This window comes from Coenobita brevimanus, chromosome 22, assembly GCF_032717465.1.
Source record: "Coenobita brevimanus isolate Jiangsu-jjx chromosome 22, ASM3271746v2, whole genome shotgun sequence".
In the NCBI taxonomy this organism is placed as follows: Eukaryota; Metazoa; Arthropoda; class Malacostraca; order Decapoda; family Coenobitidae; genus Coenobita; species Coenobita brevimanus.
Window position 1 is genome coordinate 43,598,935 of NC_136975.1, and position 23,408 is coordinate 43,622,342.

Genomic DNA, 23,408 nt, shown 5'->3' on the forward strand with positions numbered 1-23,408 from the left:
GTTAGGGCAGGCTTTGGGGATCAGGTGACATGTTGAAATTGTATAGTTTGTAGGAGGACTACTGCGCCTTGGGAGCAGGCTGTGAAGCCTATGCCCAGAGATGGACACATTTAAAAAAATAACAATAACAAATATAAAAATAGGGTTGACTCTGGAGAAGATGTGGAGCATCAGTTGATTTTTCCATAGGCTCTTTGTCTTCCCTAATGCAATTTTCATGATTCTGTTCTTGATGTAGACAGGTAACTGCAGTGTAGGCAAACCTGCTTTATGCTGTAGAGAGAAAAAGTCTGAAGCAGGACCTTGGGGAGATAGAGAGAGAGAGAGAGAGAGAGAGACACACACACACACACACACACACACACACACACACACACACACACACACACCTGCCTATACTGTACTTCAGTTACTTCTGCATCAGGAACAGCATTATGAAAATCACATTAGGGATGACAGAGAGCCTATAGAAAAATCAACTTATGCTCGATATCCTCTCTGGAGTCACCTTTAATGATCCTCAAAGCCTGCCCTTAAATGTACCAAACAATGTTAATTAAAAAGAACACTGTATCGTAGCTAACATGAAGTGTGGAGGTAGACCACATCATCCAGACCGCAACATCACCTCACACCCATCACCCAGACCACAACATCACCTCACACCATCGCCCAGATCACAACATCACCTCACACCATCACCCACACCACATCACCTCACACCATCACCCAGACCACATCACCTCACACCAACACCCATACCACAACATCACCTCACATCATCACCCAGTCCACAACATCACCTCACACCATCACCCAACCCACATCATCACCCAGACCACATCACCTTATACCATCACCCATACCATAACATCAGCTCACACCATCACCTAGACTGTAACATCACCTCACACCATCATCCAGACTACGACATCACCTCACACCATCAACCAGACCACACTATCATCAAGACCATCTTGCCCATGCTATCACTCCACACCATCACCATCATCTTACACCATCACCCCACATCATTGAGCCTCTGAGCAGTTACGTGGCCTACACTGAGAGATACACAACATGTAGTGGCATGAAATGCCATACTTGGGCTCATGCTGTGGTAACTGTCAAAAACTAAGAAACTCCCAACTGTGTTATACATACATTAATAAATGTTCATGTTGTCTTTTTGTATTTCAGGGCCGTCATATCCTGTCCGATGACATCGCTGTGTGTCCCTCTTGCAGATTTCCTGCCATCAGGTCAGAGTTAATCAAGTAAGTACTGTAGTAGAGAGTGGATCTTTTTTTTTATTTTAACCCCTTGGCTGTGCCTATTGTGGCGAGAGTAATACCTCTGTTGTGGCAATCCACACAAAAGTTATCCATTTTCAGTGCAATAATTTTCATGTTAATACACAAGATAAAAAAGAAAATTAAACATGCACAAGAAAGTGAAGCCTTTCATCTTACCTGTGAGCACATCAGTGAATATTTAGATGCTTCTGCGATGCCGTAGAGAGAGGTGGAAACGTTGCCATTTTCAGTGTTGTTTTGCATTGCTGTAGCTGTCTTTCACACACCACACCCACGCCGCCACTCACCACACTTCATTTCCCGACCACGCACAGCAGTACGCATCACTTTCTTCGCATTATCTTGAGTGGTTCACTTAGCATTTCAGAGTCATTATTTTACAAACATTATAAATAAAATAGTGTGATACTAGATCATGAAAAACTACTCAGTAATACAGCTACCGGAAATTGACTTAGGACCTCCCCTCCACAAGGTATTAAAAAACACAGAAATCATAGTATATCACAATGTTTGTTCATGAAATGCCATTCATTAATATGAAATAATGTTTTCCCTGTTTTTCAGGACCAGTTGGGTACATTTTGGCATGGAATCACTTAGATCTCTAAAGTAATCTAAGGACATTTCTTTGAACCAAACATTTGTCAGTTCAGTCTTGAGGTTGTCCAGATTGGGTGTCTTCTTCTCTGCCATGTTTTTCTTCATCTTTGCCCAGCAGTTTTCTATCGGATTTAGATCTGGACTGTTGCCAGGCCAGTTGAGGACTTCAGTCCTATTATCATGAAGCCATTTTGTCACCTTTCTTGACTTGTGACATGGAGCTGAATGGTGCATGAAAAAGTTGCACCTATGAATAGCAAAAAAGTTTAACAAATGATCTTTCAGAACTTGAATGTACCGGCCACCATTCATCAAGTTCTTAGGAAGAAAGTAGAGGCCTCCCCTTCCCATTTCACCTGAGAAACACCCCTATACCTGTACTGATTGTGGGTGCTTAACACTCAGCACTGTGTAAGCAGGGTCATATCGAATACGGGAGGCAGGGCAATGAACCTTGGCAGAATGCACCTGGAACACTTGAAATGTGCTTTCATCGGAAAACATAACTTTTCTCCACCCATCTGATGTCCAGTGTGCATACTTCTTGGGAAATTGAATGCGCTGCTTCTTGAAGCGGTCACTGAGAATTGGTTTCTTGGCTGCGGTGCGGCTTGGCAAACCCAGCTCCTTCTGCAAGCGGTGTTGGATAGTTCGAATTGAGACATCTTGTGACAGCTGGGAATGCATTCTCGTCAATTCTGCTGCTGTCAGTCAAGGATTCTTGATTACTTCCCTCTTCAGAAGCATATTTGTACCCTAAGTCGTCCTATTCTTTCCATCGCCATGCTTGTGCTCTGGTATGACATCAGGTGGCAGGCTGCGCAGTGCAGCAAGAATCTTCATGACAGTTGACTTTACGCATCCAGTACGTTCACAAATTGTGTTGATAGGGACATTATCCTGCCTCCATGCAATGATACGGACCCTGTCATCCCATGAGCAGTACTTTCCAGGGATGACAACTCGACTTTAGGAAGATAACAGGGCAAAAATAATGCATACAAAAAAAGAGGGAGGTGCAAGCTCGGAGCGATGGGAACATGTACTCCCACTCTCGCTTCTGGGCAAGCACTGACATGCTGAGTGTTTCACCACCTCCTGCCAACACCAGAGGAGTTTCCAGTTACTTCTTTCCCAAAAAATTTCACTTGGTAGAGGTGGAAACACAAAGCAAAGACAGACAACTCTCCCATAGCAATTCTGTGTGTAGGTCCTAAGTCAGTTTGCGGTGGGTGTAGTAAATAATGCTAAACTCATTCATTCATCCAATATAATCTTGTGTTGCCCCATGAGGATTGTAGGACCCGGGGCTAGGCAAGTTTGTCCTGAGATATAAGATGAGAGTGACCAGCCTCACTTATCCCTGAGTGGCAGTACATGAGCAATAAACCCCAACCACCCCTTGGATATAAGCCTGCACCGGCTCAGTCCGATTGGAGCACTGTAATTACCCACAAAACCACCAGGCGCTCTAATCTGGTTATATGGTTACCAACCAGCATAGTAAATGGTTTCCTCGTGTGCAGCAATCATTTGGCTTGTCACTCAGTGTAGAGTCACCCATAGACAGAAGAGGAAAGTAGGAAGGAAGAGAAGAAATGGAAGGCACCCAAGAGCAGCACTGCTTCGAGTGAGTGGATGGTGAGCACCCCCACCTACCACAAATGATAAACTCAATGAAAGATATTTACATAGCTTACACCAGACACTTTCATTTTCCTTATATTTTAGTCACTTACACTTACATTTACTTTCAATCACATATTTACATTTGTTCAGTCACTTTTGTAGAGGGGCTTAAAGTTGACAAGTGTGTGAAAGTCACAGTGGTGTAACATAGGTGGGTTGGCGTTGCTTGGAGTGTGATGTGCTGGTTTATTTTTTCAGAGGTTTTACAGTATATTGCATACTAGAATCACCAGAATTGCTGTCACTAGTAGGTGCAGTCTTCCTTTTCTGTGGAATATGACCTCTAGCACCTCTTTTCTTGGTAACACCATGCGAAGTTGAGGGCTGGGGTGAATGCAATGGACCACCTGTAAACACCATGACTTCCTGAAGCAAACTAGGCTCACATGGTTGCGTGATGACGTTTGGAGGATGCTAAAAGGATGAGCTGGCAACCCCAAGCATGGGCGGATGAATACACAAAGTACTCACGCCAAAATACGGGGTGCAACTTTTAAAATTGATTTGGGTATTTTAAAAGGAACATCCCAGCCTGTTGATCAGACCTTTTAAAAGAATATTGCAGCCAAGGGGTTAATGCAAGGAAGAAAGAACCAAAGGCCAGAAGCCCACAAATTGTTCTCTTAGGAAAAGAAAGAAAAAGGTAACAGAGCTAAATTCAAGATCCGTTAATTTCGAGACGCTTGGATATACTGCATTTAAAAGACTAGAGGTCATAGGCAGTAGGAAATACTGACGGAGGAAGACAGGTCCAGAATTGACCTGTTTCATACATGAAGGATTGGGAGCAATGGTTAACTTTTGCATTAGAGAGTTGCACAGAAAAAGGATGAGAGTTTGCCACCAGATGGATGCTATGTGCCTGCCATGTGTGTATTTACCTAATTGTATTTACCTAATTGTGATATACAGGAAATGAGCTACGCTTGTGGGGTCCCGTCTCCGTTTCTCAATAAGTCAAATTTAGCTTTAAACTCGTTTAAGTTTTTAGACTGGACGATCTCTTTGTCCAGGCTCTTCCACAGGTCTATACATCTATGAGGAAAACTATATTTCTTGATATCCTTCAAGCAGCTTGGCTTCTTCAGTTTCATCCCATGTCCTCTTGTTACCCTCTTATCCCATAAAAACAGATCTTCTCTGTCAGTTTTATCTACTCCCATCATGGTCCTGAACACTGCAATCATGTCGCCTCTCTTTCTTCTTTCTTCTAAGGAAGGCATCTCCAGCTTTTCCAGCCTCTCTCTGTACGACAGATCTGACAGACTGGGGATCATTTTGGTTGCTGTTCTTTGTATTCTCTCAATCTTGTTTATATCTTTCTTTTTGTGTGGGGACCACACTACTGCTGCATATTCTAACCTGGGGCGAATCATGGCCACTATCAATTTTTTCATCATCTCCTCATCCATATACTGTAATGAAAACCTACTCTTATATTAGTCAGGAGTTTATACGTTTATACGTCTCTGTGTTTTTCAGGTGACAAACTGTCCTGGACCAGCACACCCAAATCTTTCTCTTCTCTTGCTTTTGTGATTGGTTCATTACCCATCAAATAATTCAATGATGGCCTCTTGGTACTTTTACCCATTTCCAATATTTTACATTTCTTTACATTGAATTTCATTTCCCACGTCCGGCTCCATTCATGTATCCTGTCCAGATCCTCCTGCAGCATTTTACAATCCTCCTCAACCTCTGCCTTCATCAAGATCTTTGCATCATTAGCAAACAGACTTGCATAACTGTTCACTCCATCTACCATATCATTTATGTAAATCAGGAACATTACTGGTGCCAACACCGAGCCCTGTGGGACTCCACTTGTTACTTCCCTCCATCCAGACATCTTATCCTTTATTACTGTCCTCATTTGTCTGTCTCTCAAAAAGTCTCTCATCCATTCCAGAAGGTTCCCCTTCAGTTCTCCTATATGCTCTAGTTTCCACATTAGTCTCTTATGGGGTACCTTGTCAAAGGCCTTCTCCAAATCCAAATACACACAATCCACCCGACCATCTCTTTCCTGTAGCACATCAATCACTCTTGAGTAAAAACTCAACAAGTTGGAAACACATAACCTTCCACTTCTAAATCCAAACTGACTATCAGCCAAAATATTCATCTCTTCCAGATATTTTATCCATCTATCTTTCAGAATTCTTTCACACAATTTTGCTACCATGCTGGTTAGGGACACTGGTCTATAATTCAGGGGTTCTTCCTTCTTTCCTCCCTTATAAATTGGTACCACATTTGCCCTCTTCCACTTTTGAGGCACTTTCCCCTCTTCCAGAGAACGCACAATTAAACTGTGAATCTTATCCGCCAGTTGTTCTCTGCATTCCTTCAGTACCCAATTAGAGATTCCATCTGGTCCTGGGGCATTCCTTACATCTTGAGTTTCTAGTAATTTATACACTTCCTGTACTTCCACTTTTATATCTTTTATCACTACATTTCTAGTCACTCCCTCCCCTTCCACAAACCCCTTTTCATTAATGAAAACTGACTGGAAATGTTTGTTCATTATTTCTGCTTGCATTGCCACATCCTTATAGACCTCTCCTTCTACTTTCAGTTTGGCGATTCCTTCCTTTTGTTTCAGTTTGCATTTAACAAATCTGTCAAACAGTTGGGTTCATCCTTACATTTGTCTATTATACCTTTTTCAAAATTCCTTTCTTCTTCTCTGCGTATTCTTGTGTATTCATTTCTAGTTCTTTTATATTCTTCTGTTGTTCTGTTGTTACCTCTTTTTCTCCAATTGTTCCACGCCGTGTCTCTCTCTTTTTTTGCTATCATACTGTACACCTTCTATTAAACCACTCATTTTTCCTGTTTTCTTTCCCCTTTACTCTTGGCACAAATATTTCCACTCCCGAATTATAGAGGTCTAGAAAAATATCCCACTTCCTCTGTATCTCTCTTGTTTCTCTGAATTTTCTCCAATCTGCATTTTCCAAAAATTTTCTCAATCCTGTAAAGTTTGCTTTCCCAAAGTTGTACCTTCCCTGCCTATAAAGCTCGTCTCTTGGCCCCACGTTCCTTGTTATCATCTGGAACTCAATGACCACATAATCACTTTTTCCAATAGGGCACAGATATTTCAAGGATTCTATTACATCGGGTTCTTTGGTAAACAGTAAGTCTAGTCTTGCTGGTGTGTCCTCACCTCGAAACATTTCTCTTCTTTGACCCATGGCGTCATCACATTGTTCATTGTTATATTTAATTATATAGTGCCCCATGAATCCTCGCCGCCTCCTGAGTCCCATTCCTCCCAGTTCACCTCTTTACAATTGAAGTCACCCATTAAAATTATATTGTTGCTTTTCTCAATCATTTTCTGTAAATAACTTGCCATGTCTGACAGCATTTCCTGGTATTCATCATCACTCCATGCTCTTGTCTTGGGGGGAACATACACTACTGCCATATCTCTCTTGTTGTTCTCTCCAGTTACTAATTTCATATTTATCACTTCAGCCCTGCCTTTTCCCATTTCCACGGTATCTACATTTATGTTGCCCTTCACTGCTATCATCACTCCTCCTCCCATTTTTTCTTTTCTGTCTCTTCTCCACAGTTTGTATTTACCATCTCCCATTTGAACATCAATATCTTCTCTTAACTTGGTCTCTGCAAAGCACATAACATCAGGTTCATGTACAGTATCCTCAAAAAATTGTTGATTTCTAGCTTTGCCGATATTAAACCATCGACATTAGTATATGCCACCTTCCAGTTGTTTTTGATGTTTTCTATACCCTCTTTTCTCCTTCTCTCTGCCAGTACCACTTCCTTAATTTCTGATCTATGACTCTCCAATAAAACACTGTCTTCTCTTCCTCCATTCTCTGTTTGTTTTTAACCTTTGCTTCCTTTACTAAGTCCTTTATTTTAGCTCTTTCTTCCTCATTTGCATCTCTCCTTATCCAAACATTTTTTTTATCCTTCCTTGTTCGATAATTTCCATGTTCTACTGATAATTTCGTTAACTGTTGCCTGGGACTTGAACTTTACCTTCAGTGGCCTTGCCTCTCCTTCCTCGTACTTTCTTAGCCTAAACACCTCTTCAGTCTCTTCTTGAGCTTCGTTGTTTTCCTCCATGACTATTGATATTATTTCTTTAACCTTACTCAGTGCTTCTCTTTCTCTTTCTGATCTTATTGTCATACTTTTTTCTTTAACTCCTGATATTATTATACATTTTTTCTTATCTGCTACATCCCTAACTAAAGATTCTCTACTTCTTAGCACCCTAACCACTTCCCTCTCCATCTTTTCCTTGCTTTTTTGTTCTATAATCTCTCTCAAATTTACATCTCCCTCTTTCTGAATTTTCTTCCACCCCTTATGTTGCTCCTTGATTTCTTTAACCCCTACACCGCGGGCTTGTTTACCACTGACTTGCGTGTGCCGCGGGGTTATTTGGGCTCCGACAGACTCTCAAAAAATATTTGCCAAAAATCAGTTATTAGTCCTAGAATAATAAAATTACATATGCTTATGGCACATACCTTCAGCTTTCTCCTGGAATGATTGTTGAGCCTTCGTCGGTTACCGTAGGACATGTGGAGACCTCTGAAGTAGGGTAACGAAGTCTCCACTTTACACTTCCCGACAACCCGTAATATGATTACCACAGCCAGATACAAACACTATAAACACTATTCTACAATTTTCAAGTAGTTTGGGATCCATACTCAAAAAAAAAACACTGTGAAAGCAATGGAAATTACGAGCGCGTCTGATCGTCGCACTGGCACTAGTTCGCTCATGGTAGTCTGTCATTTATTATTCATAAAACCCCTCACACTTTATATTTCTATTACTATATAACACTTATATATATCTACAGTCTTTATCCATAAGTTTCCTTCAGTAGTATTAGTTTATTGTCACTGTAGGGATTCAATTTCTTTCAGTAAAATACGTAGCATTCACTTTCTCGTCCTGTATACTGGCATTGAGAGTGAATGTCACTTTCATCTTCACTCTCATAACTCATAGCATTCAGACATGCTAGAGTGAAACTTTCACTTTCATTACTGCTAGGGTATATACTCGTATTCTTATAATACTACTCATTTACATTTCTATTTACGTTCTCTATTTTATTTACGTTATTTACATTTCTATTTTATTTACACTGTGTTGTGCACTGTCACTTGAAATAACTTATAAAACTATTTTCCATTGTTCACGTATATTTACATTCATTACTTTCACTTGCTGTTTACACATTATTTACACATTATTTACACTTCCACTTGCACTGTTTTACTCAATAGAAAGATCGTAGTCACTCTTTTATCAATTGTCAACCCTTTACCTCTTTCCACACGAGGTTTAGTAGGGGGTAAAGGTCACAGAGCCATTTGCATGGGGGTGAAAAAAGGCCTTGAAGTCATCAAGATGAAACATACGTCCTCTCACTTCGGAAGATGACAGTACATTGATAACGCAGTGGCCAGGCCAGGCAGCCTAGAGGCCTGCTTTAGGGGTTATTCAGAGTTACCAATATTACTTCTTGAAACAGCTAAGTCTAGCACTGATATGATTGGCAGGAAATCTAGAGAATACATTATAAATTTGGTAGTTCCAGGTGAATGTAAAAATCATTTAGGCTTCTCCCTTCCCTCCTTACATGTATATTTATTACGAAAATAGATTAGAGGCCTACTTAGGAGATATATAATCAGAGCTACCAATGTTAAATCTTGAAACAGCTTTGTGTAGCACTGATATGATTGGCAGGAAATCTAGACAATACATTATAAATTAGGTAGTTCCAGGTGAATGTAAATATCACTTAGGCTTCTCCCTTCTCTCCTTACATGTATATTTATTACGAAAATAGATTATACGGCATATTTCAAGGGGAAAAAAACAGCGAAAATTAGCGAACGAGTGCACGTGAGGTGTTGTCAGGTGATAATTAGCCAATTCCAGGTGTATGGCACTCTCACTTACCTGATTTCTTTCTTGTATATATTATTTGGTATAAGAATACGACATAGGGCTTATTTCAATGGATGAAATCAGTGAAAAATTCCAGGGAAGATTTACTTAGCGTAGCATGGCCGGGCAGGCGAGAGGATAGGGTAATGGAGGGGGGGTAGGGAGGGGAGTCAAGAACGGGGAGAAATGGCTAAATTGTCAACAATGGATGGGAGTACAGATGAGATTAGGAGTGCTGACTAGTGTTGGACATTGTCAGTACTGATAGATGATACAAGCCCCCACTTGAAAGCCCGGGTGAATTCAAAATAACACAGAATCACAAAAGCGACGCCCCGCGGTATGATCCCTTGCTCCCAAGCGTCACGAAAGTGACGCCCCGCGGTTAAGGGGTTAATGTGCTAGTCCTGTATTCTTGATTTGGATTCATACACATCTAGTTTGCTTTTCGTCCTGTCCCTTTCCTCTTCCAACCTCTTATTCTCCCTCTTAAGCTGTTTTATTTCATTCGAGGCTGATTCATTGTTCACTTTTAATTCAGTAACTTCTCTTTCTTGTTCTTCACTGCGTGTACAAATTTTTTCCAGTGTATTCCATAAACTTTTAATCTCGTTTTCCTGCTCTATGGTCCTTCCCTGTAACACTTTAATTACTGCCCATACCTTTTTTATCTCCTGGACATTCCTCTCTGCTGTTTTCTCTACACCTGCTATTCTTGTCTGGTTCAGCTTAATACTTCCATTTCCCACATTCTCTTCACAGAAGCCCTCAAACTCTTTCTCACCGATTGTAAACAATGCACCGTCTGTTTCCGCCATGATTCAACCATATGGAGACTTTCTGTTTTCACTATAAAGATCCCTTTTATGACCGAAACCGCGTTTTTTTTTTTTTTTTTTTTTTTTTTTTTTTACTACTGTCCGACGGGACCACCACTCATGCACTCATTAACACAATCACAAATAGGCTGAGCTTCCTTTCGTCGCAGATTCAGTGATTATTTTCCCACGATCTTGGAAGAGGTCCGTCTCTGTCGGCGACCTGTGTGTGTGTGTGTGTGTGTGTTTTGGTCAGTCATTCATAAATATAGTTATCATTTATTTTTTCCATTTTTGAAGTGAAGCCATTTAAAGCAGTTAGGTGTATATGGTGTAGTATATGGAGCAGTTTTTTGTGTTAAATACAATGAAGTAGATTTGCTTCAGTGAGTTATTGTTTAATGATAAGTCTCCATCATAATATTATGGTTTTGGTAAGTATCATATGTGGCCGAATCATCCCCATTGTTGTGACCGAGCTGTCCTGACAGTGAGTTCTGATGTTTTAGATAAAACTCTTCTCTGACATGATAGAAAAAATTAGAGCTAAAGCTTTGAATGGTACATATTTATAAGCAGAAGGATTGGACAGTACTTTGATGCTAAGAAATTGTAGTTGCTCTTCATACCTATTTTTTGACAAATATTTTTATAAAAAGTTGCCTAACCATCACTGCTTTCCCCTAGTAGTAGTTGTAGTAGGATTTTTTTTCTTGTTTTTGTTATGTAGTTTTGTTTTCTTATAATTTAGCCTGTTTAGTTCTCCTTTCTTCTGATATTTAATTAAGTGACAGATATACTGTATATAGAATGACGAGTATGTTTGTACAGTACCCTTGCGTCCAGTACGCGTTTGTCCAGTACTATTCTCGTCCAGTACTTTTGGCAAAAAAATAAAATAATTCGTTACTGTAGTACAGATTTTTTGGGCTAATACGGATCGGCCGTGCAAAGTGGGCCAAATCCGAAGAGTTCTTCTCTAGTACTGACGTGCTGTCTAGTACTATTACCCACCCCAGGCACAGGAAGATTGCGAACACTGAGGAACATTTCTCTAGTACTGCTGCGCCAGTCCAGTACGCCTTCCTCGTGACTTATGGCATGTGCCAGTCACACTGCAGTCTTGCACTTCCCCCTGATGATGAAGATGACAATGTCAGTGTGTGACTATGAGGGATTTACGAGGGATGTTGAGGCAGAGAGGCCTCCTCAGGATCCTGAAGGCCCTCCTCCAGGGGGTCAGTAGGACCTCCTACAGTCTCTGAAACCCCTCCCCCCTCCCCCCCAAGCCCATCACCACTCAGCTTAAAGGTTGGTAAAATCTTAGTTGTGTCAAAATATAGTTAAGTTGAATTCAGGAGGGGACTTTTTTAAGGCTTGCCTGACATTATTCATTTTTCCCATAAGGTCTGTTGTTTGTCCAGCATGGATTTAGACAAGTACGTCAGTACTGTCTGATAAAAATACTGTACTGGATGCGAGGGTACTGTATGTGTTGTAGTGAACCATCTTGCAAATGCCTGACATCGTTGAGCAGCTCGATCATATGTGTTCATCATGTTTTATGGGTCCTGAAAGGTAACTGTTTCATAGGGTCAAGGAACACCACTTTCTGTCAAGAAAAAATGACCCACCTCCATCTAGTGCTTTATGTATGAGTATGGGTATGGAAGACCTATTGGAGGGTGAGATCTGTGTTTATGAAAATTGTTTTGGAGTGGCTGTGTTTATGAGTGAGAATGTCTGGATATATCATCAGAGAAACCTCAGCGGGATGTGAACATGTGAGAACACATGGAAGGACATACAGCAGCACCTTCTTAAATTATGGATGAACCAGATACTTATAGTGAATTTGCCAGATAGCCAGTTACCAGATATCCAGCTAACCATTCAGGCTGGTCCCAGATATGTGACAAAAATTCATGCCAGATATCCAGCAAGCCATTCAGGCCTTGTATCTTAATTACAGTACATCTCAATATATATTTGTAGTATTAGGAAATGGGAAAGAAAGACTCAGAATGATGTGGTGAAAGAGAGTGAAAGGGTTCTTGAACGAGATGGTGGGATGAAGAAGGAATAGTCTCATATTTGAGAGAGTGAAAGGCCTATGTAAGACTAAGATTGCTGGAGGTTCTTTTGTCATGACCATCCTCACCTGCTGCTGGGGACTACCCAGAGGGGAGTAAGGTATTAGCTTATTCACATACTTGATTTGATTGACATTAACCCTTTGACTACCACACGCAATTTCTGGTTGGTTCCTGAAAGGGTCCCTTTCTCCAGCAAAAAATGAAAGTACCTGTTTTATATTTTCTTGGTATTTCCTAAGTTAACCTGACCTTGAAGTTTCAATATCTACTACTGAGAATGCTTGGAAACTGTAAATAAGCAAAAAATTTAATATTTCTCACTGAAAACATTCATTTTCTGTCAATAAATAAGAAAATGTTTTTGACAGAAACAGGAGTTTAAGTGATATTCAGAGATTTCCAGAAGTTCAAATGTTAATTATAAAGTTCCATAAAAATTGTAAGTTTACAATTGTTGTGTTTTTGACACCTGGAAACATAATAAAAACATTGGTGAAAATACAGAAATCTTATACAATAATGACTGGAAATGTGTTGTAATTTCTTGTCACAGAATGCATAAATTGCATGAACTATCAGATAATAATGAAGAACACATAATATTTTGTATTATGTGTATTTTTTTTTTTTTACGTGTCCGACTCTGGGCAAAGGCTTTAGGGCCTACATCTTGGGGGCAGTGACCTATTCCAAGGCCCAGTAGTCCTTCTACACCTCCACATGTCACCACTTCGGCGCTAACATCCACCATCCATATTGAATACATGCTAGGGCTGTCTCATACAGGACTGGTGTATTGGTATTAGGAGGGGTATTTTTGCGACATGTTGGCGGGTCATCTGGTAGATCAGGAAAGTCTGCTTTTAGGAAATTCAAATCCTTAAACTGTTCCCTGCCCCAGCCGGGATTCGATCCAAGGTCCATTAGGACTGCAGGCCGCCTCTCTACCGATTCAGCCACCGCCTCCCCCATTAATTGGCAGAGATGCCAGAGGCAACCAGAAAGTCCACTGAGCATGAGCACCTGTTTCAGACCGCCTCAATGACTGTCGATTTAAGTAGTGTGGTCCAAAAATTTTTCCCAAGTTGTGGACAAAAACCGAGTTAGGACCCACTAACAATACTTTTCTAGTTCGACTTCACTCGTGATAAGTAATCAAAGGTTTGAGAGATTAGTGCTTATGTACTGTATTAGAGAAGTATGGTTCCAAGCAGAGTAAGGGGAAATGCTATCTCGGCCCTGGTACACGTGTGGCGGGTCGCTTCTGGCTGACAGGTTATCATCCGTGAGAGGGGGAGAAAATGCAGGGAAGGGTAGGGGATGATCGTGGGGGTGGTGGCTGTAAAGAGGAAGATGAGCAGTGGTGGCGAACTCGGAGATGGTGGGAGAAGGAGAAGGAGGGGGAAGGGAGTGATAATACTTACCATACGAGCATTACGTACCGTCTATCTATCTATCTATCTAAAGCCCGACGCCCTACTCCCGTAAAGAGTGGCCACAGACAAAACGCCTCCAAGTCGCTCTGTTACCCACCATTTGACTCCCCTCCCCCCATCTCATCCCCCCTCCCTCATATACATCTCTACTCCATCCCTCCACCTCCTCCTCAGTCTGCCCCTCCCTCTCCCTCCCTCCTCCTCACCTTCATACACCCTCTTAGTCAGTCTTTCATTCTCCATTCTCTCCACATGTCCAAACCACCTCAGTGTATTTCTCTTAATCTTCTCAACCACATCCACATCCACCCCACAACGTTCCTTCACTTCTTCATTCGTCAACCTGTCCCTCCATGTCACTCCACATGCTCCTCTCAAGGAACTCATTTCCACTGCTCTCACTCTTGACTTGTTCCCCTCTTGCAAGGTGCACGCCTCGCTTCCATACGTCAGGGTAGGGATCACAATACTATCATGCAGTGACTTCTTAACTTCTATACTCACCTACCTATTTCTCATCACTCCTTTCAGTGAACAACAACCTTCCTTCCCTGCTGTACCCTTTCACACACTTCATCCCCCAAAGTTCCATCCTTACTCATCACACTACCCAAGTTCTTGAATGCACTCACACTCTCCATATCCTCACCATCCAACCTCACTGTACATTCTGTGACTTCATTCCTTTCAAACACCATAACTTTACTGTTGTTCACATTAACTTTCAGCTTCCTCCTCCTACACACTGTCCCAAATTCATTCACCAAACCTTGCAACTCCCATTCATCTTCACTCAACAATACTGTATCATCAGCAAACAGCAACACCAGAATCTTCCAAATCTCACCCTCATTCATTAGAGCCACCCCTACATCCACTGCCCTACCCTGCACCTCCTTTACAACCCCATCCATGTATATATTAAACAGCCATGGAGACATCACACAACCCTGTTTCAGTCCCACATTGAGATCAAAGAACTCACTCAGCTCACCATCCACTCGCACCGTAGCCCTAGCTCCTTCGTACATACTCTTCACAGCATTCAACAATTTCCTATACACTCCATATATCCTTCATACCTTCCACATACCTTGCCTATCTATTCTGTCATAAGCTTTCTCCAAGTCCATGAATGCAGCATACACTTTCCTTCCCTTCTCTAGATACTTCTTCACTGAACATCTTAGAACAAATATCTGATCTACACACCCTTTTCACTTCCTAAATCCCCCTTGTTCATCTCCAACTAGCTCCTCTGTCATATGCCTAACCCTATCAATGAGTATTCTACCATATATTTTACCAGTCACACTAAGAAGGCAAATACCCCTGTGGTTACCACATACTTCTCTCTCCCCTTTTCCTTTATATAAAGGAACAATTATACCTGCTTTCCAGTCCTCTGGATGCGGCGCCTTATTTAAATCAATCAATTAATCCAGTCCTCTGGAACCCTCCCCTCTTCCCAAGCCAATCTACACAACTTCCATAGCCACTCCACAACAATCTCACCCCCATACCACAGCATTTCACCACACACTTCATCAATTCCCGGGGCCTTCCCCAACTGGATCTTCTTCATTGCTTCCACTACTTCCGTCCTACTGATCTCTTCCTCCCTCCTCTCATCTCTTCTTCTCCCAGCCATTCCCCAACCTCTTATACTCGCACTGCTGTCACTCTCTACATTCAACAAATCCTCAAAGTGCTCCTTCATCTCCTCAATTTCTCTCTCTTCTCCACCAACAATCTCTTATTCCTATCTTTCACTCCCCTACTATTTCCCCTTTCACACTGCCTTACTTTCTTTACCTCCTTCCAAAACAATTTCTTGCTCTTCCTCCATTTCACACTCAGATTCCTCCCAAACTCATCATACACTTTCTTCTTACTCTCCTTCACCAGTCTCTTCACCTCCCTTCTCCAACTCACATATACCTCTCTCTTCTCTCTCTCATCTTCTCCCCTACCTTTACTCGCTAACCATTCACTATATGCCTTCTTCTTTTGTTCCACAGCTCGTTTCACCATATCATTCCACCATGCTTTCCCTTGCACTCCCTTGCATCTCCTCCTCACTCCACAAACCACCTCACATGCTGTGCCTATCTCTTCCGTGAATATCCTACATACTTCTTCCACCCCTTCCATCTGCTCTAGCTCATACCTTCCCAATCTTTCTTCCACTATGCTCTTATACTTATTACCTACTGTACATGAATGATATTGGCCTAATGTCAAGTTCTTGTTTGTGTAAGCATTGGGAATCAATTTGTTGTAAATCCATGAATCATATGTACAGTCTGTCCTCGTTTAACACAGTTACTTGCTTCTGCACCCCTACTGTTAGAGAAATTTCGTGTTACAGGGACCCTTGAAACCCCATATTTCCTTTTGCACCCCTGCCCAAAGTCCACTTTTTTCCCCCTTGTGGTGCAAAATTTTTTTATACCCCCCCAATTTTAACCTTCTAGAAAGCATTAATATGATTTAAAAAATTATAAAAGAGTATTAGTTAAAAGCCACATTTTATTTGCCATATGGGAGGATAAGAGGAGACACTGTGCCGGAGAGGAGGTAGAGGGGAAAACACTGGTTAAAATCCTTTAAAGTCAGTAGCACTTACAACACTTCTCACATCATCATCTGTGTTATCCATGGCCTGTTCTTCCTGTTAGTATTGGATATGGAGTTCAGCAGCTGAAGCGTGATTGGCTGGGATGTAGATGATGCCTGTTGGCAAGGCGTTGCTCCTATGATTCATCTCATCACCGCCCGCCTGGTTCAAAAAACCGTGTTGGCTTCATCAAGGGCCGTGTTAGAAGTGATATTGCTTCCGGAAAATTGCAGTGTTAGACCATTATTATGTTAGGGAAAACCGTGTTAGATGAGGATAGACTGCATAACCGCAATTTGCAAAAGTTAACGACTCATATCTGTTGAATAAGGTAGTGGAATGGTGGGGAAAAGAGGGGGGTTAGGAGGTGAGGTGATTGTAAGGTTGCCAACAATGGTAAATTAGTGATAATGTGTAGGATATTATTCCTTCAGCCTAATGGAAATTAGGAGGGGATCAAACAGAAACACCATCCTAGCCTGAGCACATTATATATGAATTGCTTCTAGACAGCCTGCTACAGTCGAGAAGGAGGAAGTGGTAGACATGTGGGTTGGGGGGAGGGCATGTAGGGATAGAAGGTTGGGTTGTTGGATGTGGGTAGGGTGGGAAGTAGGAGTTGCCATTTGGAAATACACGAGTTTTCAGTTGCGTTCGACATTAATTAAGATACAGTATACCTTGATGTGCCCAGTCGTTTAACTTATTTTAGAGTATGATGCAATCCTCTTAGAAGAAATGTGATAAAGTAATATGAATTTTAGCATGCAGTTATTAGCTTACTTCATGTGCGTGACTGTGTGTGTGAGTATGATTGTGCGTGACTATTTGTGCATCTGAGTATGTTTGCGTGTAACAAGTCGACTGAGTGCCAGTAGGGTGGTATTCTCCTCTCATTTGTCATCAACACTGAACAAACAGTTGATGGTACAATATCATTATACTTGTGTAGAAACGTGTCTGAGTTATGTTGAAACAACCAGCAACCTGTTGTTGACTGTTACTGATACATGATTGGGTGCTCCAATGGTTATATTATTGTAGTTTTGATAAGTGGCATTTTTTCATAAGCTTTAGCATGTTAGTAAATACCTTAATATATATTACTGATTGTGGATAGTATTCTATCTATCTATCTATAGCCCGATGCCCTAATCCCGCAAAGGGTGGATAGTATTATTCAATATAATTCACCCCAAGTGATATGCAAACACATTCTTATTTTCAGGTTTATAAAAGTGAAAGACCCATCACTTACAGTCAACTGTGTAAAGAACAAGGCAGTAAATGCATTCTGTGTATCAAAGAGGTATATAAAAGTCTTTTGGTGGAAATAATTTACATTTAATTACACAATATAAAGGTATAAAGACTATTAAACATTCCCTGCGCCATTTGTAACAGTCACACTCATCACTGGAATCTGATAGCATTGGAAAAAATGATCATATTAGAGCAGTACAGGAAATCCAGCCCAGCAGGGCACACCCCCCTACCCTTCCCTGCATTCTCTCCCTCTATCATGAGTAGTAACCTTTCAGCTAGAAGTGACCCACTGCATGTGTACCAGGGCTGAGATGACGTTTGCCTTTCATCTGCTCAGAATTGTACAGTTATACAACATTAACAATTATACACTGGTATACTGTATCTTGAATTATTTACAGTACATTCTACATTAAGGTACATTAACAGAAAAATTTCCTTTGGGTAGGTCCTCATTACTAAGATAACCAAGCTGATATTATTGTTGTTAATCATAGGCATGCAACTGCACCCTGCAGGGCTGTCCTTTGCAGTGAACCGATGTTTCTCTGCAGTTTACAGATCCTCGCCACAGCAAGGTGCAGGGAAAAATGTGGAAGTTTGGTTCCTGGGTGGATGCTGCATTTGCTTATCCACCCAGTAATAGACTATACTTCACCCTGCAATCTGCTTACAGTATATGATTACCACCCAGTGTTGTAAATGGTCTTATATTACAGGAAACCATTAGATTTGCCTCTCAGTGTAGAGCCATCTGAAATGGAAGCTAATATACTGTTGTGAAATAAATAACATCTCTGACTTTAAGTTTCATATATCATAATCCATGGAAATGACAAAAATAATGTACTACTGTGTACAGTATTTGTTATTTCTCTGAACAGAAATACTTCAGGTTTATTGAATGTAATAGCAGATAAATAACCATGTTATTTTGATATCTCTAACTTACAACTCAGTACAGCCATCTCAATAAATCAATACTTAACTAGGAGAACTGAATGGTGAAAAAATAACCTTGTCTTATTTAATGCTAGTAAAACCAAATATACTGTATACAGTTTACTAACAGACAGATATTGCCAGATTCCTATATTACTGTTAGCACTACAAATATTCCTATCTCCAAAAGTATTGAAATTCTCGGTGTTTTACTGAACAATTCCCTCAGCTGGACCTCTCGTGTTGGACCACTTGCTAAAACCACCTCAAAGAAACTTGGATGGAGTCACGTGTGCTTTCAACTGGAATATTGCCCACCCTTGTGGAACGGACATGGAGAGGTTGCACTAAAACATCTAGGCAAAATTCAGAACAAACCTGTTAGAATTACTAATAACCCTGCTGTCACAAAAAAAATACCCTCCCTACAGGTAAGAAGGGATGTTGCCTCCCTTGCATCATTTTACAGATACTTTTATGGCAAATGCTCAGACGAAGTAGTATCTACTGTGCTACCTCTCCATGCCATCCCCTGTGCTACACGGGCATCTGGTAGTGTTCATGACTGGAATGTCACACTGCCATATTGGAGAACTTCCGCCTATCAGAAAGCTTGTATTCCCCAAACTGCATCTCTTTGGAACTTGCTTCCCAAGAGTTGTTTGCCCCCACACTTCAACCTACAGCTGTTCAAGTCCAACTGTTACAGATTTTTTATGAATGGAGGACACCAGTCATCTGATGTATAGATTATTATTTTTTTTTATTCAATTGTTTTTCCTTCTTCTGTTCTGTTATTTAAAAACAAAATATGAACAAAGCTACATTACATTCTGATAGTGGTTTGATAGTGCATTCAGAGATTTCATGTTTGTTGTGAAATATTCAATTACTGGTACAGTACCACCAGTCCTTTTATGCTTGTATCTTCTCATATTCTCTTCTAGCCAACACTAAATTAATTTATTCAGCTGAGAGTCATAGGAGCTGATGGGTTAACATTAGGGTGTATCTACAGTTTGCTGATTGGTTAAGGGTAGTTTCTTTCTTTTCTATATGCTGTCGTTAATTTCTCTTTTTAAATTTACTTCCAGCTTTTTTTTTTTTTTTTTTTAACATTACTTTTCATTAACCCCTTGAATCTGATGATATACAGTATTTTATAATTTCTCATGCTATTGCCAGATAATTTTATTCAACATGGGAGAGACATCTAGTGATGAAGAGATAAAGAGTTAAATCCAAATCCTCAGTTTTGCAAAATCTGAACTGAGGTCACTAAAATTATCTTGTGGTAACAACAGTAATGTAAAAATGAAATTTGGGTTGAATAGGATGTCTGTCTATCTATCTATTGCCAGATGCTTCAGTCCCTTAAGGGGTGGCCACAAACATATTGCCTCCATATTGCCTTGTCCCCCTCCATTTCACTGTCCTGCTCCCAGCTCACACACCCCTCTCTCATATACCTCTCCACTCCATCCCTCCATCTCAACCTTGGTCTCCACCTCCCAACCCCCTCCCCTCCACCTCACTCACATACACTATCCTCATCAGTCTTTCGCTCACCATCCTCTCCACAAGGCCAAACCACCTCAGTGTGTTTCTCCTAATGCTTCCTATCACATCCACATCCACACCACAATGCTCCTTTACTTCCTCATTTGTTAGTCTGTCTCTCCATGTAACTCCACATACTCCTCTCAGATAACTCATTTCCACTGCTCTCACTCCTGACTTGTGTCCCTCCAACAAGGTCCAAGCTTCACTTCCATACATTAGAGTTGGTATCACAATACTGTCATGCAGTAACTTTATCATTTCCATGCTGATCTCCCTGTTTCTTATCACTGCTTTCAAAGAACCAACAACCTTTCTTCCTTGTGCCCCTTCAAGCACTTCATCCTCTAAACTTCTATCCTTACTCATCACACTATCCAACAGGATGTCTGTAGTATAATATAGATAGCCAGTAGTTTAAGACAGGGATGTGCTAGAAAAATTTTAAATTTTTTTTCCATACATATGGTACTGTACTCTGAGGGAAACTGGCAAATTAGCTGAAAGTTTAACAGTAAACATTTTAATAGGGAGTTTTTTAGTAGTGTGGACTTGATAACAAAAAAACAATGCTAAAAAAGGCAAATTAAAACAAAGATTTACTTCTACCTACAGACTGGTTGAGGATGGTGAGAACTGTCCCATGTGTGGCGAAGTGCTGACTGTTGAAAAGCTGCCAGTGGCCACCAACTGGAAGACCCTTGTCCTCAGTCTTGATGCACAGGACTAACTGTCAGGTGCTTCTATTGTAATCAGATTGTTTTCACCTGATGGAACTAGGCCACTCCCACAACTTAAGTAACTATGTCATGGAGACTTGAAATTCAGTGAGCCTAAGGGTAGATAAGGTAGGAAAGAATTTCCTTGATCATAAGTCAAATCTGCCCTTCAGTCTGACTACTTTTATCCATAAACTTAGCTGGAAAGTGTTAGGGATCATTGTAAGGTTAGAGTGAATGCTCTATAGTTGGTCTGAAATGTGTGGGTACCATGAAATCCAGTGAACAATGTATACGAAACAGTAAAAGAGGAGGGCATACGATGAGTGCTTATGTTTTGCGGCATAGCTCATATTTTTGTCTTATTTCGTTCCCTACATGTGTGAGACCCCTAACATGTTGTTAAGGCATATGGCTGTTAGAATCATATTCCAGGTGGCTTTGGAAATTTTGTAGCATCTCTTCCTTAGCAATTTATCTTCTCATTATGCCTCAGTATCTGCTTGATGCAAACTATGTCAATATTAAAGCAATATAAAGAACAGCACATGGATGTTAAGGTGTGATATTAAAAATTAATCATTAAGGCAGGTGTTATGTAGCTTTTTGTGCAGCCATCAATAGAAATTAGCCCTTAGATCTAGGACCATATTCTTATCATCTGGCACCCTTTCCTTGCAACTTTAAATCATATGGTAAATCAATATTCACTTGTATGTTTGTATGCCAACATGTACACCTTCCTGCACTTCCTTGTGTTACAGTCATTGATGTCAATCCCATTTCTCTGTGAATGCAAATCCTGAGTTGGTCAGTGTACATTTCAATCCAGCAGTCAGGGGAATTTTAGGACAGTGTGGGGGATGGGAGGTAGGGAGGATGACAGGGTTTGGTGCTTGAAGAGAGCAAATAAACTTGTTGGAGAGGAAAAAATGAAGGATTTGCCCACACCAAAATACAGTAGTTGCTTGATTTAACAAACTAATTCAGCCAATCCCTACTCCTTTTTCTTGAATTTTCCATTCAGTCGAGTTCCATAACTAAGGCTCCATGTGAAGGAAATTTTTCTGGTATTTTGAGAAACTTTCCGCTCAATCCCTAACGCCAACAGTCAGGCCGAGTTCCTGACAATGCATACCCAAACCTAGCAAACAGTGCTAACTCTCAGTGTTACACACAACAGTCTGAACCCATAATTAATACCCACACCTAAATGCATTCTTGTGTACATGTTAACAGTGATACATACAGTAATGACTGAGTAATAAAATATGCACACACACAGTACTGTAGTATAGTAAATAGGGACAATAAAATACAGTAAGGCCTACCTCCAAAAGCAGGGGTTCTGCACTTGTTGCAGAAATATGTCTGACACAGGTAGCCATACTCACCCCTCCAAACCTGTGTCAGGCCTGGGGGTTGTTTAGGCACTGTGAGAGTCACCCTCCATCTGCACCAGAGGTGGTAATGGGGTGATAGAGGGGCTTGGGATCATCAGGGATGATGTTGGTGATGGTGTAGGTGTCCCTTGGGCAGAGGTTGAGGGCAGAGAGACATCAGATTCAGCTGAGGGTAGGCAAGAGGTGGATGGCAAGGAAATGTCTGATGTCCAACTGTCCTTTCTTTCCTTAGGTTTACATGGCAGTGGTGGCTTGAAGATGCCATCAGTCTTGGTTTGCTCTGGGGGCATACATCTGGGTCTTCCCAATTCTGGTCCTCGTTTCCCTCAGGCGAGGGTAAAACACTTGGAGATTTTCATGATTGCCGTCGATGAGGAAATCCAGAAGTGTGTCAACACTATCACTGGCTTGGGATAGTCTGACTTTGCTAGTAGACTCCTGCGCTTCTTCCTCAGCTGGTGCCTCCTCTGCAGTCACTTCCACCACAGTTTCCTCTTCAGACTGGATGTGGTAGCCAGGGTCAGTGGCATCCACATCCATCCATTCATAAATGTCCACCATGCCCACTTCAGCCTCGCCTGCTCGGTGACAGGCCTCCCTGCACTCCTCTGCAGTGAAGCCCTCAAAATCTGCTGCCTCCTCCTGTTGCTGCTGCATGTGGTCCCTCTGGCCAAATGTCGCATTCTGCCTATGAATTAGTTTCCAGGTGGCCACAAGGTCCCTTGCCTTCCTGTAGTTCGAGAAAGTGTCATGCATGTTATATTTCTTCCATGCCTCAACACTGCACGGTCCTCTGGTGCTCTGTCTTTCCTCTGGCTCAATCTCAATCACAAAAATGTTGTCCAGCATCAGTCTCCTGTAATGCCACATAAAGGTGTTGATGATCCCCTGGTCCATGGGCTACAGGATGGAAGTTTTGTTGGCAGGGAGGAACATGGCTTTGATTTTCCCATCAAGGGTGGTCAGCACT

General features: G+C 41.3%; 1 protein-coding gene across 1 annotated transcript in view; it reads left to right on the top strand.

Moving 5' to 3' along the window:
• Positions 1–21,046, top strand: part of Oseg6 (intraflagellar transport protein Oseg6) — a 198,657-nt gene extending 177,611 nt beyond the window's left edge. Inside the window, exons 27-28 of the mRNA XM_080266921.1 lie at positions 1,201–1,277; positions 20,932–21,046. Of these exons, the coding sequence (XP_080123047.1) occupies positions 1,201–1,277; positions 20,932–21,046 (192 nt within the window). The remainder of the gene's footprint in view (positions 1–1,200; positions 1,278–20,931) is intronic.
• The last annotated feature ends 2,362 nt before the right edge of the window (positions 21,047–23,408 follow it).